This window comes from Ruditapes philippinarum, unplaced genomic scaffold (genome assembly GCF_026571515.1).
Source record: "Ruditapes philippinarum isolate M1 unplaced genomic scaffold, ASM2657151v2 ctg759_1_1_1_1, whole genome shotgun sequence".
NCBI lineage: Eukaryota > Metazoa > Mollusca > Bivalvia > Venerida > Veneridae > Ruditapes > Ruditapes philippinarum.
The window spans coordinates 85,182-99,039 of NW_026857984.1; the positions used below are offsets into that span (position 1 = coordinate 85,182).

A 13,858-nucleotide genomic window follows, 5' to 3' on the forward strand; every position below is an offset into this window, starting at 1 on the left:
ATTTGATTGACTATTTGAAGAATAGGGAGAGCTATTGTACTCATCCAGACGATCTCGTTGTCTGTGTATCACTTTGGTTAAGTTTTTGCATGCAAATTGATGCATTGTATTTTCAAATCTAGAAAAAAATTCTACATTATCCAGGCTTTTGTTTCACTTTCAAGTTTATCACTCTCTCTTACCGACATTTCTTGTTATCTTAGATGAATGGAATTTTACTTTCCAATAATTTTAATATGTTCAAAAAGAACTATAAAGTTTACTTTCTTTGAATTTTATTACATGAAATAGTGGTGGAACTGATATATTTTCAGTGCTAGTAAGAAATTCATTTAATATTATAATATAATATTATTTCAGCCTACACCACCTCCCCGTCAACCAATAACAGATCACAGTGCTGTTCCAACAGGTAAAATTAAAACTTTACCAAGAAACTATATTTGTAAGTTTTGGAATAATTTCTTAACATAACTGAAATTACATTTGTTTATTAATATAAAAGAAAAAAATATTCGACAAACTGATGGTTTTTTAATCGAGGCAGTGACAAAACTTTTTGATCATTCCTCGTATTTGGCAAAATTTAGCTTATAATAGTTACGATGATAACTGTTGACAGAATTACCATACCAGAATCATACAGACTTACTTCTCTTATATTAACCATGATAGCTGATAAGTTACCTTAGTTACAATTGCAGACCTTATTTATAATTTATGAGGTTAACAGTTGACAGAGTTACCATAATAAAATCATACTGACTGATTCTACGATAAGATTTATAGCATTAAATATTGACAGCAAATGAGGTTAATCAATTCATAAATCAAAGCTTAACAAGGTGCATTGCTAAAACTACAGTAGTATCTACATTTCCTTGCCAAAAATTAACAGAAGACGACTTTCAACTATTACCTGTTTGAACCGAAAGGGATGTGTTACCCACACACCAGTATAGAATCAGACCAGCCTCTATTCTGTTGGCTAACAAACTTGATATCGCTAACTTGATAATGGACAGGTCCTAAAAGGGAAGCTGGACAAGTCCATTTTAGAAATTAATAGTTAAAACATTAGTACACACCCAACATTGATGAGACTCTTGATCTTGGTTCTATAAAAAGAAAACTGTAAAATTATTATGAAGGCCATCCATGCCTGAATTATTGCATGGAAGGGCACCTGAGGTCTTCCTCCACCAGTAAAGCTGCAAAGTCGCCTTATTACCTATACTGTATTGATGCATCTTAAAGCCCAGCCAAAAAATAAAAAAACATTATTTTTAAATCAACATATTTATATTATTCAAGTCTTTGATTATAAGTTGTTGTCTATTTCTATATGTATATTGCAGCGTACAATGATAAAGTTGTGTTATTTCTACGGCAACCAAACATTCAGGAGTTGTTGAAGGAGAAATACCCGCTGTATGCCACATCTAGTCCACTGAAAGATAAAGTACACAAGATAGCTACAGGAGGGACCGAGGCCCTAGATAAAATGTCTAATGATCTTCCATTAACCATAATGCTGAGGTAATAGTTCTTCATAAATAACTGAACATGAGTTACAGTAATACGTAACATTAAAGCAGCATGCCTCCAGATTCATGCTAAGTTTCATGACAAAGTATTTAAAAGTAAAATTTTGTGAAGGGAAGGAAGAAAGTAATTTGCACATTGAAAACGCCACTTATAATCCACATACGTATGTTACCAAAAAGAGGTTAAAACTTGCAAAAGTAACCCTTAATGTGTAAGTAGAAATATGGTGATAAATGCTGCAAAATCAGTTATGAATTGCACATAACATGTAAATTGCACATAACATGCAAATTATTACTTGAATCTTTTTTACTTTACTTAAAATCTTAGTCATTATAGTGCGTTTTTCTCAAGTTTGATTTTCTTGAAATAGTTTGGCTCATCTGGAGGCATGCGGCTTTAAAAAAGTTACAGTGTAAGAGAATCATGTTAAAACAACCATGCTAAAATAGCAAAAAAAAATTAAACCGAAATTGGATATTTATGTTTTTACCCAGGAGGGCATATATCGGACTAATGCTGTCTATATCAATTTTGTGCAGTTTTAAATATCCAAAGGCTGAGGAATTTTTGTAATTTGTAGTTTTAAAGTTGTAACATATCAGTGGGACTTGTAATACAACTTAAATGTAGGTTTTAGAGATTATTATTTAATTTGTTTTGTTATATATTTCAGTGTATTTGAGAATGATATAATGTCATTTATACCACCACACCTGTTGGGAATGACAAGATCTTCATCTCCCATGGAAACATCTGTCACAGACTCCCCTCATACCTCACCTAGTCAGTATACTAGTATTTCATTATATAATGCTGATTAACCTTTGTTTCCTTAGTTGTTGAAAGACTCTGTGGCCAGGTAGTAATGGTCATAGACTAAACCACTTGTCCCCTCACCACTGCGGGTTTGAATCTTTCCAGGGACTTTGAATTCTTTTATGTGAGGAAGCTATCCAGCTAGCTTATGGAACGTCAGTGGTTCTACTCGGGTGTCTGTTTGTGCCTAAAATAATGCACAGAAGGGCCCCTGAGGTTTCTCTCCAACAGTAAAGCTAGAAAGTCGATAAATGACCTTTACAATGTCTGAATTTAAATACTTCTCAAATTACTTTTGTGGTTTGTTATGCATTATATTTTGGTTGATTAAATGATTAAATATGGTATAAGTTTTCAAGATTTTTGACAGTTTATATGGCCCTATATAAATAGTTGTTTGCATATATTACCTGAGCAGCTAGGCAAGGGTTAAAATGCAAACATATGCTGATATAACAAATCTATAATACAGCAAGCGTCCATAATTTGAGAATAATAGAAATTGCTTCATTAATTGATGGCAACGGTGTATGTAGTATATATGGATGTTGATTATCCAATGAAAAGCGATTTTACAAACATGCAGAAATTTAAGATAACTTAAGTTACATTTCTCTCTTTGCTAGAGTTATTAGAAATGAATACATTATGCTGGCATTTTCTATGTGCAGTAATTTTATGCCTCATTTTTGGTGTATATTTTTCAGATACTATGGTAACAGATACAGCAAGGTCTAATGTGCGAGTCCCCGCTCCATACAAGAGAGATTTCCATGCCAAACTTAGAAATTTCTACCGCAAACTAGAGCAAAAAGGTCATGGACAGGGACCTGGCAAATTAAAGTAATTATTGTTCAATACTTAAATGATCTGTTGTATTAATATTTAATTTAAAACGTTTCCTCACCTTTCATGAAATTTCAAAGAATACTTTTGTCAAAATAGATCTGAAGCTTTGTTTTATTACTTTTTCCATAATAAGAAGTAAAAGGAGTGATTTGAAAATGAGTGTTAGTATATTGGTTGAAGTGTCAGTTTCACAGCTTAGTGACTACAAGCTGTATTTGTACAAAGGTAATGACCTAGCATTGATAAAACCAGCAAAAGATTTAAGTAGCACAAAAAATCATCTTATAATACCCTTGATACCAAAATTGTATAAATTATTTTGATAAATGTAAATAAATGCTTAGAAATGTAATGTTCGGTAATGGACGTACAAAACGATTATTTGACATGTAAATATTATATATTCTTGTAGAATGATGGTTAGAAGAGATCATGTCTTAGAGGATTCCTTCAACAAAATCATGTCCACCCCGAAGAAAGAGTTACAGAAGAGTAAACTGTACATCACGTTTACTGGTGAGGAGGGTCTAGATTACGGAGGACCTTCACGAGAATTTTTCTTCCTGTTGTCACGGGAATTGTTTAATCCGTACTACGGGTTGTTTGAGTACTCTGCTAATGACACGTACACAGTGCAAGTCAGTCCAATGTCAGCGTTCGTAGAGAATTGTCATGAATGGTAATTTCTTAAAAGGTTTTATATGTAATATTAACCATTAGACTGCAGGCAGCTACAGAATCTATACATGCGACCACTGTAGATCAAGATCAGCTAACGCATCTGATCATTTTCTGCACTGTGCTTGCTATTCTCTCAGTACATACATGTACATTTTAATTTTCCCTAGAAATGATGAATAGTTGAGTCCCTATTTACAGACAATTTCATTCAAGTTATTTAGCTGGGTAATAGTTAGATTCTCAATACATAGCTATATGCTAAAAACTAAGTGATTATGCTCAGAGAACATCATACAAGCAATTTTGATTCTTATTGCAAATAAGTATTGACCATGTTGAAAAGCTTGATTCTGAAGAAAAAGATGTTTTGGATTTATACATTGAAATTAATACATTAAACCTTTATGCTCTGTTTCAAGTAATGGATATATTCTTTCAATTTAAAGAAGTCTGTTGTTGAAATTAATGAATGCAATATAGAAAAATTGAAATTGAGATTTTTTGGTTATGAATGTGCAAGTTGTTTTGTCACCATGCAACTAATTTATACTTTTAATATTGACCGTTCTGTATGTTATATTGTTTATGTGTCAAGTGATATTTTGTCTGTTAATATATATTTGTCCTTTATTTTATAAGGTTCCGTTTTGCTGGTCGAGTGTTGGGACTTGCATTAATACATCAATATCTCTTGGACGCTTTCTTCACACGACCTTTCTACAAGTTCTTACTGCGAGTGTAAGTTTATTTTTGATTAATTACATTATGGTGTCAGTTTCTAGATGTGTGTGATTATGGTTAGAATTCAACAGAACATTTTACTATACAGTCATTAAAACAATAGGTTTTACATACATTTATGTTTGACATAAATATAGTGTCCCTGAAGGAATTTGAACCAGTAAAAGAAGCAAGCATACATGAAAGTTAATTATTGCTCAGATCAAGTGATGTACTTAAAATTGACAAATTTACAAAAGATAATCAACATAAATCATGTAAATTGATAATCTATTTTTTTCACGATTAAACACCAGTTTGAGTGAAAAGTGTTTGAATGATTTTAAATTTTTGTAATTTTATACAATAAAAATAATTATTCTGGGAGACAGTGTGAAGGAATGATCTGAAATTTTGCTTACACGTTATTTGTCCAGACCTATATCAAATGGTACACAAGTCTTGAAAAAAATATTTCCAGTCCCTTTAATATTCTTTGAAAATATTATTCTCAAATAAAAAAGAGATCATTAGTGTATTAATGATTTTTAAAATCTTGCAATAATCTTATAGTATGATATGTTTACATAAACAGGCCATGTTGTTTAGCTGATGTGGAGGCATATGATGCCGAGTTTCACCAGAGTTTGACCTGGGTCAAGGAAAACGATATATCCGAACTAGATATGGATCTTTTCTTCTCTGTAAATGAAGAAGTATTCGGACAGGTAATGTCATATACTGTTTTATACATATTTGACGTTATGTTTGTAAAACAATGCTTAGCCAGTTCAAAGGTGCTTGGGTACAAGATGGTTATTTTAAAGGGACATGACTCATAACTAAAAAAAAAAGAAATATTTGTTTCTTTCTTTGGTTAATATAGAATTTATTTTAGTTTGATTGTGTAGGAAGCTATAAGCTTATAGACACACTTTTGAATCCATTCCTGGAACCAACCAGTACTGAGCAATGACTGAAAAAATTTTTGCTCAAGAAAATGACTTGCCCCTGATGGGGTTTGAACCCATGCAGCTAGCAATCATTAGATTACTAGTCCGAAGCGTTAATCACTTGGCCATGCTGCCATGTTTCTTTCTTTGAAATTTTAGATGTACATACTACATACTGTTTTAGGGCTTGCTTCTTTTTAAAACTTGAAACATTAATAAGAACAGTTGATATAAACAATGTATGAAATGATGTGATTTATACTATAGGTAACAGAACGTGAGCTGAAACAGAATGGGAAGAATATTCCTGTGACAGAGAAGAATAAGAAAGAGTATATAGAGAGAATGGTGAAGTGGCGACTAGAACGTGGCGTTACTGAACAGATGGAGAGTATCATAAAAGGTTTCCACGAGGTGCTCGATCCGCGTATTGTCTCGGTGTTTGATGCCCGAGAACTTGAGCTTGTTATTGCTGGAACTGTGGAAATAGATATCAATGATTGGAGGAAAAATACAGAATATAGATCTGGTATGTACTCGTGTATAAATAGATTTTAATGTATTTGTGCATTTGGCTTGACGTATTTCACCTAAACTAAAACATTTGTTAGAGACGTCTGTGTTTAAGCTCATAGACTTCAAACCGTATGCCCCGGTCTGCTGTAGGTTCGAATCCTGCCAGGCACTTTGGATTTCATCATGTGAGGAAGCTGTCCAGCTAGCTTACCAAACATAAGGGGTTCTACTTTGGTGCCGGCTCATGCCTAGTATAATGCACTTACTTGACGTGTTCCAGAGGTTAAGCTGGAAAGTTGCCATATGACCTGTACTTTGTTATTGCAACCTAAAACCTAACCAGAGAAATATCTTGTATCATGATGTACATTTAGGAAAGCATGCTACACTTATTGATTATTGAGTTCCCTGTCATACATGTATGTATATGTACTTTACATGCAACTATAAAAGGTATATATTTTGTTGATATTCAAGTTTACAATTTGTTTTAATTTCAGGTTATCATAATTTAAATCAAGTGATTATTTGGTTTTGGGAGGCCATAGAGAAGTTTGATAATGAACGTAGACTACGTTTATTGCAGGTATTCTATTTGTTTGTTACATCTATAGGTATTACTGCTTGGTATACGAGTATAAGCTTTATATTTGTTATCTCAAAATGGTGCCAGTACACTTGTGTACAGGAACAAATGTTGGTCAATGCTGACTGTACTTGTGTACAGGGACAGACATTTGTCCGGCTGTACTTGTGTACAGTTACAAATGTTTGTCAGTGCTGGTTGTACTTGTGTACATGCACAGACACTGTAAGTGCTGGCTGTACTTGTGTACATGCACAGACACTGTTAGTGCTGGCTTTACTTGTGTACATGCACAGACACTGTTAGTGCTGGCTGTACTTGTGTACATGCACAGACACTGTCAATGCTGGTTGTACTTGTGTACATGCACAGACACTGTTAGTGCTGGCTTTACTTATGTACATGCACAGACACTGTTACTCTGTTAGTGCTGACTGTACTTGTGTATATGCACAGACACTGCTACTCTGTTAGTGCTGACTGTACTTGTGTACATGCACAGACACTGCTACTCTGTTAGTGCTGACTGTACTTGTGTACATGCACAGACACTGCTACTCTGTTAGTGCTGACTGTACTTGTGTACATGCACAGACACTGTTAGTGCTGACTGTACTTGTGTACATGCACAGAGACTGTTACTCTGTTAGTGCTGACTGTACTTGTGTACAAATTGTTTTCTGTGACATGATACATGCATTGTTATTTGTATTACTTTAATATTACATGATTGTTAGATAAGTTATGACAAGTATTTTGGTACGTAATTAAAACAATTATATTGTAATATTTCAGTTTGTAACTGGGACTTCTAGTATACCATATGAAGGATTTGCTGCCCTCAGAGGAAGTAATGGTCCACGGAAATTCTGTATAGAGAAGTGGGGAAAAGTAACCAGTCTACCAAGGTGGGTGTTTATATTGATATGATAATATAACTTGAAGGTTTATATGATAAAATCATCTGATAGCTGTATGATAACCTTTGCACAATTTTTTGTCTATTTAATATCACTTTAGGGTGTTTAACATTTTATACAACATTAGATCTTACCCACATGTGAATTTGAATGTTGATAATGAACAATAGCGTAAAAGATATAAATTCAATTTTGCTGGAAATGTTCTACATGTGAAATTTATGTTTTTCCTTAATTATTAGCTTGACTATTCAAAAAATAGGGAGAGCTATTGTACCCCTGTTGGCATCACACTTTGGTTAAGTTTTGGTATCTCCTAAACTACTTTAAGGAATGGGTTGTAACTTCACACAATCATTTGAGATCATAATAGAAGGTTATTTCAAAGGCTCATAATTCTAACATAGATTTTGACAAAATTATGTTCCTTTTTGTACTAGAAATTTTTTCATTATCCAGGCTCTTGTTTTACTATCAAGCACTCAGAATAGTCCAGCCTACTGTCCTTCTGACGGCTCTTGTTATGTAATCAGGTGATAATGTAATATTGCTTCAAGTAATAATATTGTAATTGAAAATTAAATCTTACTTAGAGTGAAATTTTTTGTCATTTAAAATATTAAAAATTTATTTTATTTATACAGAGCTCACACCTGTTTTAACCGGCTTGACCTGCCCCCATATACAACATTTGAAATGCTGTTTGAGAAGCTAGTCACTGCTGTAGAAGAAACGAGCACATTTGGTATTGAATGAGAAACTTTCTACTCTTCCGAAAACAAGACATATAACTACCATACACTACACCTGATGACAGACACATCAAGGAATATAACGGGAAATCTAACTGTATCTTGAAATATATATCTTCGTAATGAGGTTATATATAAAGTCAAATGTAAAAAAACAAACAAATAAACACCCCAAAATTGCAAAAAAAAAACCCGCAAGGATTTCTGACAGATAATGTTTTATTATCAAAATACACTATTTCAATGGAGAACTAGTCAAAATCGTGAGACAGACAAAACCATGCAAGGAGCTGTATAACAGTGCCGTGGCAGTTTGTTACCTTTTCCGGCCCACTTGTTCACGTGGCTGAAAGCAGGTATATCAAGAAATAGAGATGTTGTACATGTAAAGTTCATATTGTTAATGCAACATTCAGAAGATCGTTCGAATTTAAAAAAAAAAGTAATTTGATATACTAAGAATACATCTAGTACTCGATATTTACCTTGTTCATTGCACTTTTTGCATATCAGCTTATTATAATGATGTACCTGTACTAATGCTGGCATTGTGGCATTAATTTAACAAAAATTATAATTTGAGAGAATTATGCTGGCCTGGCAATGTCACTTGATTATTCTTCCATGAGGAATATGGATGGCATTTTACTGTGATATGTCATATCCTACCGGATTCTGATATTCATACTGTACAATGATAGGTGGGCGTCATACTGTACAGTGATAGGCTGGCCATATCTCGAGTGATTGTTCATTCTGTACAATGATAGGCCGGCCATTTCTCGAGATAGGCCGGCCATATCTCGAGTGATTATTCATACTGTACAATGATAGGCCGTCCATATCTCGAGTGATTATTCATATTGTACAATGATAGGCTGGCAGTATCTCAAGTGATTGTTCATACTGTACAATGATAGGCCGGCCACGCAATATCTCGAGTGATTGTATTGTTGTAGGAGACCTAAGATTTACTCAATCTCTCTAAGATCATTTTGTTTTTGTGAGTTAAGATTTTTTAGATGTGCTTTATGAAGATTAATTTGCTAACTTTAAGGTATAAAATATATTGATACATAATTTTAGATATCAACTGTGTATTGTTATATATTGAAAAATGTTTATGAGTCACATACAGTTTGATGTACAAGTGACTGTATTAAATAATTATGTTGAGATTTAGAATGACAGTCAAACTGTCAAGCAGATATTTAATTCTTATGTAATTGGAGGTTGATTTGTGATAAGCTATTTGGGGTGAGACATGTTAAATTGAATGCAAAATGAAGAACAATCAAAATGTAACTATTACTGCTCACATATACAGTGTCTACCTGTTAGTTATGTGCTATTTATAGTAACACCAAAGTGTAATAAACATGTGATGTTTGTTTCTATAGTGACATTATACATTTATAATTGTAATGAAATGCTAAAATTAAATGATTAACCTTTTTCCTGCAGAATTTCTTGCATGAAATCTTCCAGCTTCTGTTTTGGAATAGTCCAATTTCATTTTTTGGGTATATCAAGATGAAAATTTGAAGTTGGTCAGCTAACAGTGTAGACCCTGGTCGGACTGCACAGAAGTGCAGGCTTGCCTAGCTTTGGACTCTATACTGGTGGCAAGGACTAACCATTTTCGGTTCAAGCGCGGAATGGGTTAATTTCAATTTTGTAGACAGAAGAAAACCACTACTGGGTGCTTATAGACATACTGTAGATTTTATATACATGTGTCACACACATGTTACAGTTTGGTAGAGAAATATATATAAAACCAAGAAAATGAATACTTAATGAACAAATTAATGTGTAGTTATATTGAAGGTTGAGGGGAGTGTAGATAACCAGTATTGTGTTCACTTTATTTTTTCTTTTCATCTCTGCATTATGCCAGCTTCAGAATGTATTGATGCATAATCTTGTTTTATATACTCGTACAAAACCTGAACAATTTATAATACTGTGTATTAACCAGGTCAGGTTTTTGTTAGGCTTTCATCAACTATCAAATTAACCATGATTCATAGGTTTTTTTTCTAAAACCTCTTTGTTTCACAGCTAAAACACATGAAAAATACAAAAAAACTGAATTTGTTACTGTAATAGATGCCGTTGTAATGATGTGTACATGATATTATTAAACTTGTATGATCAAATTAATGTTAACTATCTAAAAAGTTGAACACCAAGATTTTCTATGGTTGATAAACTGTGATTTGTACAAACATGTTGTGCATCTTCTATTTCTTTCCTTTGATGTTTACTTAGCAACAGTTGTTAGTTAAGTAAGAGAAAGTTGATACATGTATTCAGACATGGATTTTATACGTTCAAATATACAAACAGCAGACTTTAGAACCATTTTCTACAAGATTTTGTAACTTTTTCGTAGTATTTTTTTGTAAAGTATTTGATGTTTTAAGTATTTTTTTCAATACTATTGTACAGAAAAGGTGTATACATTTTTTACTCAATTTATTTATTAACGTATGCAAGTATTTGTAAATGTTTAATTGATGTTATATAGAATACATGACGTGTGACGCCATCACGATGTGGTCCCTTTGCCGAGGTTTATATTGTTCAGAAATACCAAAGTTTTAATTGTATACTAAAAATAAGTAGTCAACTGCAAATTTTTAAAATCCCAAGTAATATACCATTTTGGCTGATCATCTTTCTTCTCTTCAGGGTACATTAATAAAATCAGTTTTAATTTGGAATAATAATATGCATTATGATGAACATTTTGTGTAATTATCCGTGAAAAAGTGACCGAATTCCCGGTTTAAAATACTTATAATCTGTTGTTATCAGGATAGTATGTCCGTTCTTGAAGGTGACTGTTATTTTGTAAATTTTTATTATTAAAAAATCATAACAGCTCTCGATTTCAAATTCAAAAATTGTTTTTATAATCAAAGACTATCACTGTATTTAAGAAAGTTTTAAGGTATTAAATGAATCACAATTCTCTTAAATCATGCAAAGAAACTTCTCACCTCTTGTTAAAATTTTCATTCTTTGCCTTTGTGAGAAATATAACTAAACTTTCCAATAAGGGGCCTAATAATGAACTTGTAACTAATATTAAGAAGGAAATAGCAAATATAGGAAAATTGCTGAAGTGTGAACTTAACTGTTTAGAAGTTTAATTTTAACACAGGAGTCAATTGTTTATAACAAGCATTAAATAATAAGCCAACTAATCAATGTTTAAATGTTTTTATGTTTAAAACTTTGAGGGAATGTATGAAAGGATCGTATAAATAAGATGTACAATTGTAAAAGCTTGTATGATTTAAGTTTCTGTATGTATATTATTACATGTATAGTGCAAATAATATTGAGCTATAACCAAATTATATAAATATTCTTAATTACATACAAACACAGAAATGTGAATTTCGGTTTTGTGTGTACGTTTTAACCAATTTCAAAATGAATGTATTTGAGTTGTGCTGTAAATAATCCATATTGTATATAAAGAAAGTTTTTACATATAGGCTACATTATATCTAATGTTTAGACTATATCAAGTGAAGCCATAGATAAATTTTATTGCATATTTTTTTTGCCTATGTTTTTTGTTAGCATAGATATTTTTATTTAGTGTAAATTTTAATTTATACATGTAATTTGCATGTAACAATATTGTTGTCAAGTTCAAAACACAATTTATTGTGGTTAAAAAATAAACAAAAAACATACTTTCTAACAGCTTCTGTGTTTTCCTTAAAACCTTTATCGTTTTCAGCTGGTATTTTGAAGAAGTATTTGAGCCATTATGGACTCGATGGGGCGTCTTTGTGCAAAAACTTTAAAAATAGATCATTATTCATACATTTCAAGTTACCACCATAAAACTTGGAATACTTGCTTATCATGACAAAGTGCAGTTGTTAGACAACAAGAGCTGTCCGTAAGACAGCGCGCTCGACTTTTTTATTGCTTGCCAATAAAAAAAGTTTTTGCAGTAAAAGGCAATACAAGAATCTCTGTATTTTTAAAGTGAACAATGGCCATGAGCATTAAGATATTTAGTGAAGAATTATTTTACTGAATTGTGTGATACCCTTGAACACTGCAGCAAAGTTTGAAATGTTTAAGTCAAAAGAGGGCTGGTAAGAAAGAAAAAAAAACTAGTTGTTTGATACCCTTGAATATTACAGCAATGTTTATATGACATAATTTATGGTAAAGTGAACAAGTGGATAGGAATGAATTTTTTTAGATTTTTTAAGTTTTTTAGTGCTTGCCTATAATACAAAACATTGACAGTTAAGGGCCATAATTCAAATAAAATCTTTGACAGAATTACCTTCTCCTGGACATGTTTGGGAATCATGATTGTAAACAAGTATTCCAACTTTCAAATTAATATCTCAAACAGTTCAGTCAAAAAGTGGACTGGTACTAAAAACTTAACCAAGATTCTAAGTCGATAAAAGGCCTTAATTTTTAAAACAAATCCTTGACAGAGTTACCTTCTCTTGCGTACAGATGGGGGTAATGATGTGAAATAGCATTAAAAGTTTCAAAGCAATATCTCAAAGGGTTAAGGCAATAAGTGGATTTTACCCATATTCAATGTATTTTCTAAGTCAAAAAGGGGCATAATTCTGTCAAAAACCTTGACAGAGTTATGTCCTCTTGTCTGTTGATGAAGGTCGTGATGGTAAACAAGTATGGTCAGTTTCAAAGCAATACCTCCAATGGTTTTGAAATAAAGTGAGGTGGTACAAAAAACTTAACCAAGCTCAATACACTTTCTAAGTCAAAAAAGGGCCATAATTCTGTCAAAAACCTTGACAGAGTTATGTACTCTTGTCTGTAGATGGAGGTTATGATGGTGAACAAGTATGGTAAGTTTCAAAGCCATACTTGTAATACTTCTGAAATAAAGTGGGGTGGTACGAAAAACTTAACCAAGGTGTGACGCCAACGCCGACGCCGACGCCGGGGCGAGTAGGATAGCTCCCCTTTTCATAGAAAAGTCGAGCTAAAAAGGCATTATTCTAGAGCAACATTTATGGAGTTATGACCCTTTGATACTAACAACCAGGTTATCATCAGACTGCGAGAAACATACATGTAGTTTCTGCTACTTTACAATAATTTACTCCTTACATATCTTTATTGTGTAATTATTTGCTCTTTAACAGGTAAAACTGTTTACATCCAGTATTCAGATCCATGAGATGATCTTTTAAGATGGAGTAAGAAACCTCCAGTTTAAATAAATTGGCCCGTTTTCAATGGAAATGATTACTGTAAAGTAAGTGAATTATGGCAGGTATTGATGTATTTACATGACTACATCATATGACAATTGTTAAGGCCGATGACTGGATCACTAACCCTTCAGCTGAATGTGCAGGAATTTTTATTCTGGTATGAGAAGCAGTTAAGCTTCGGAAATGTGACTTTTCAGTTTACAGGTGAAGGAAGACCTTCCGAGCCACACTATGCACTGTTTAAGGTTCAAACCAGCATCCAAGAAGAACC

The 13,858-nt window shown here is 32.7% G+C and overlaps 1 protein-coding gene across 4 annotated transcripts in view; it reads left to right on the top strand.

The window, feature by feature from the left end:
• Window positions 1–9,267, top strand: part of LOC132751670 (E3 ubiquitin-protein ligase HECW2-like) — a 60,375-nt gene extending 51,108 nt beyond the window's left edge. For all 4 annotated transcript variants that reach the window (XM_060741883.1, XM_060741884.1, XM_060741886.1 and 1 more), the window contains 11 exons: window positions 361–412; window positions 1,359–1,539; window positions 2,225–2,334; window positions 3,075–3,210; window positions 3,629–3,895; window positions 4,537–4,635; window positions 5,213–5,345; window positions 5,838–6,099; window positions 6,587–6,672; window positions 7,468–7,580; window positions 8,237–9,267. In XM_060741883.1, coding sequence (XP_060597866.1) covers window positions 361–412; window positions 1,359–1,539; window positions 2,225–2,334; window positions 3,075–3,210; window positions 3,629–3,895; window positions 4,537–4,635; window positions 5,213–5,345; window positions 5,838–6,099; window positions 6,587–6,672; window positions 7,468–7,580; window positions 8,237–8,348 — 1,551 coding nt within the window. In that variant the 3' untranslated portion in view covers window positions 8,349–9,267. The remainder of the gene's footprint in view (window positions 1–360; window positions 413–1,358; window positions 1,540–2,224; window positions 2,335–3,074; window positions 3,211–3,628; window positions 3,896–4,536; window positions 4,636–5,212; window positions 5,346–5,837; window positions 6,100–6,586; window positions 6,673–7,467; window positions 7,581–8,236) is intronic.
• The last annotated feature ends 4,591 nt before the right edge of the window (window positions 9,268–13,858 follow it).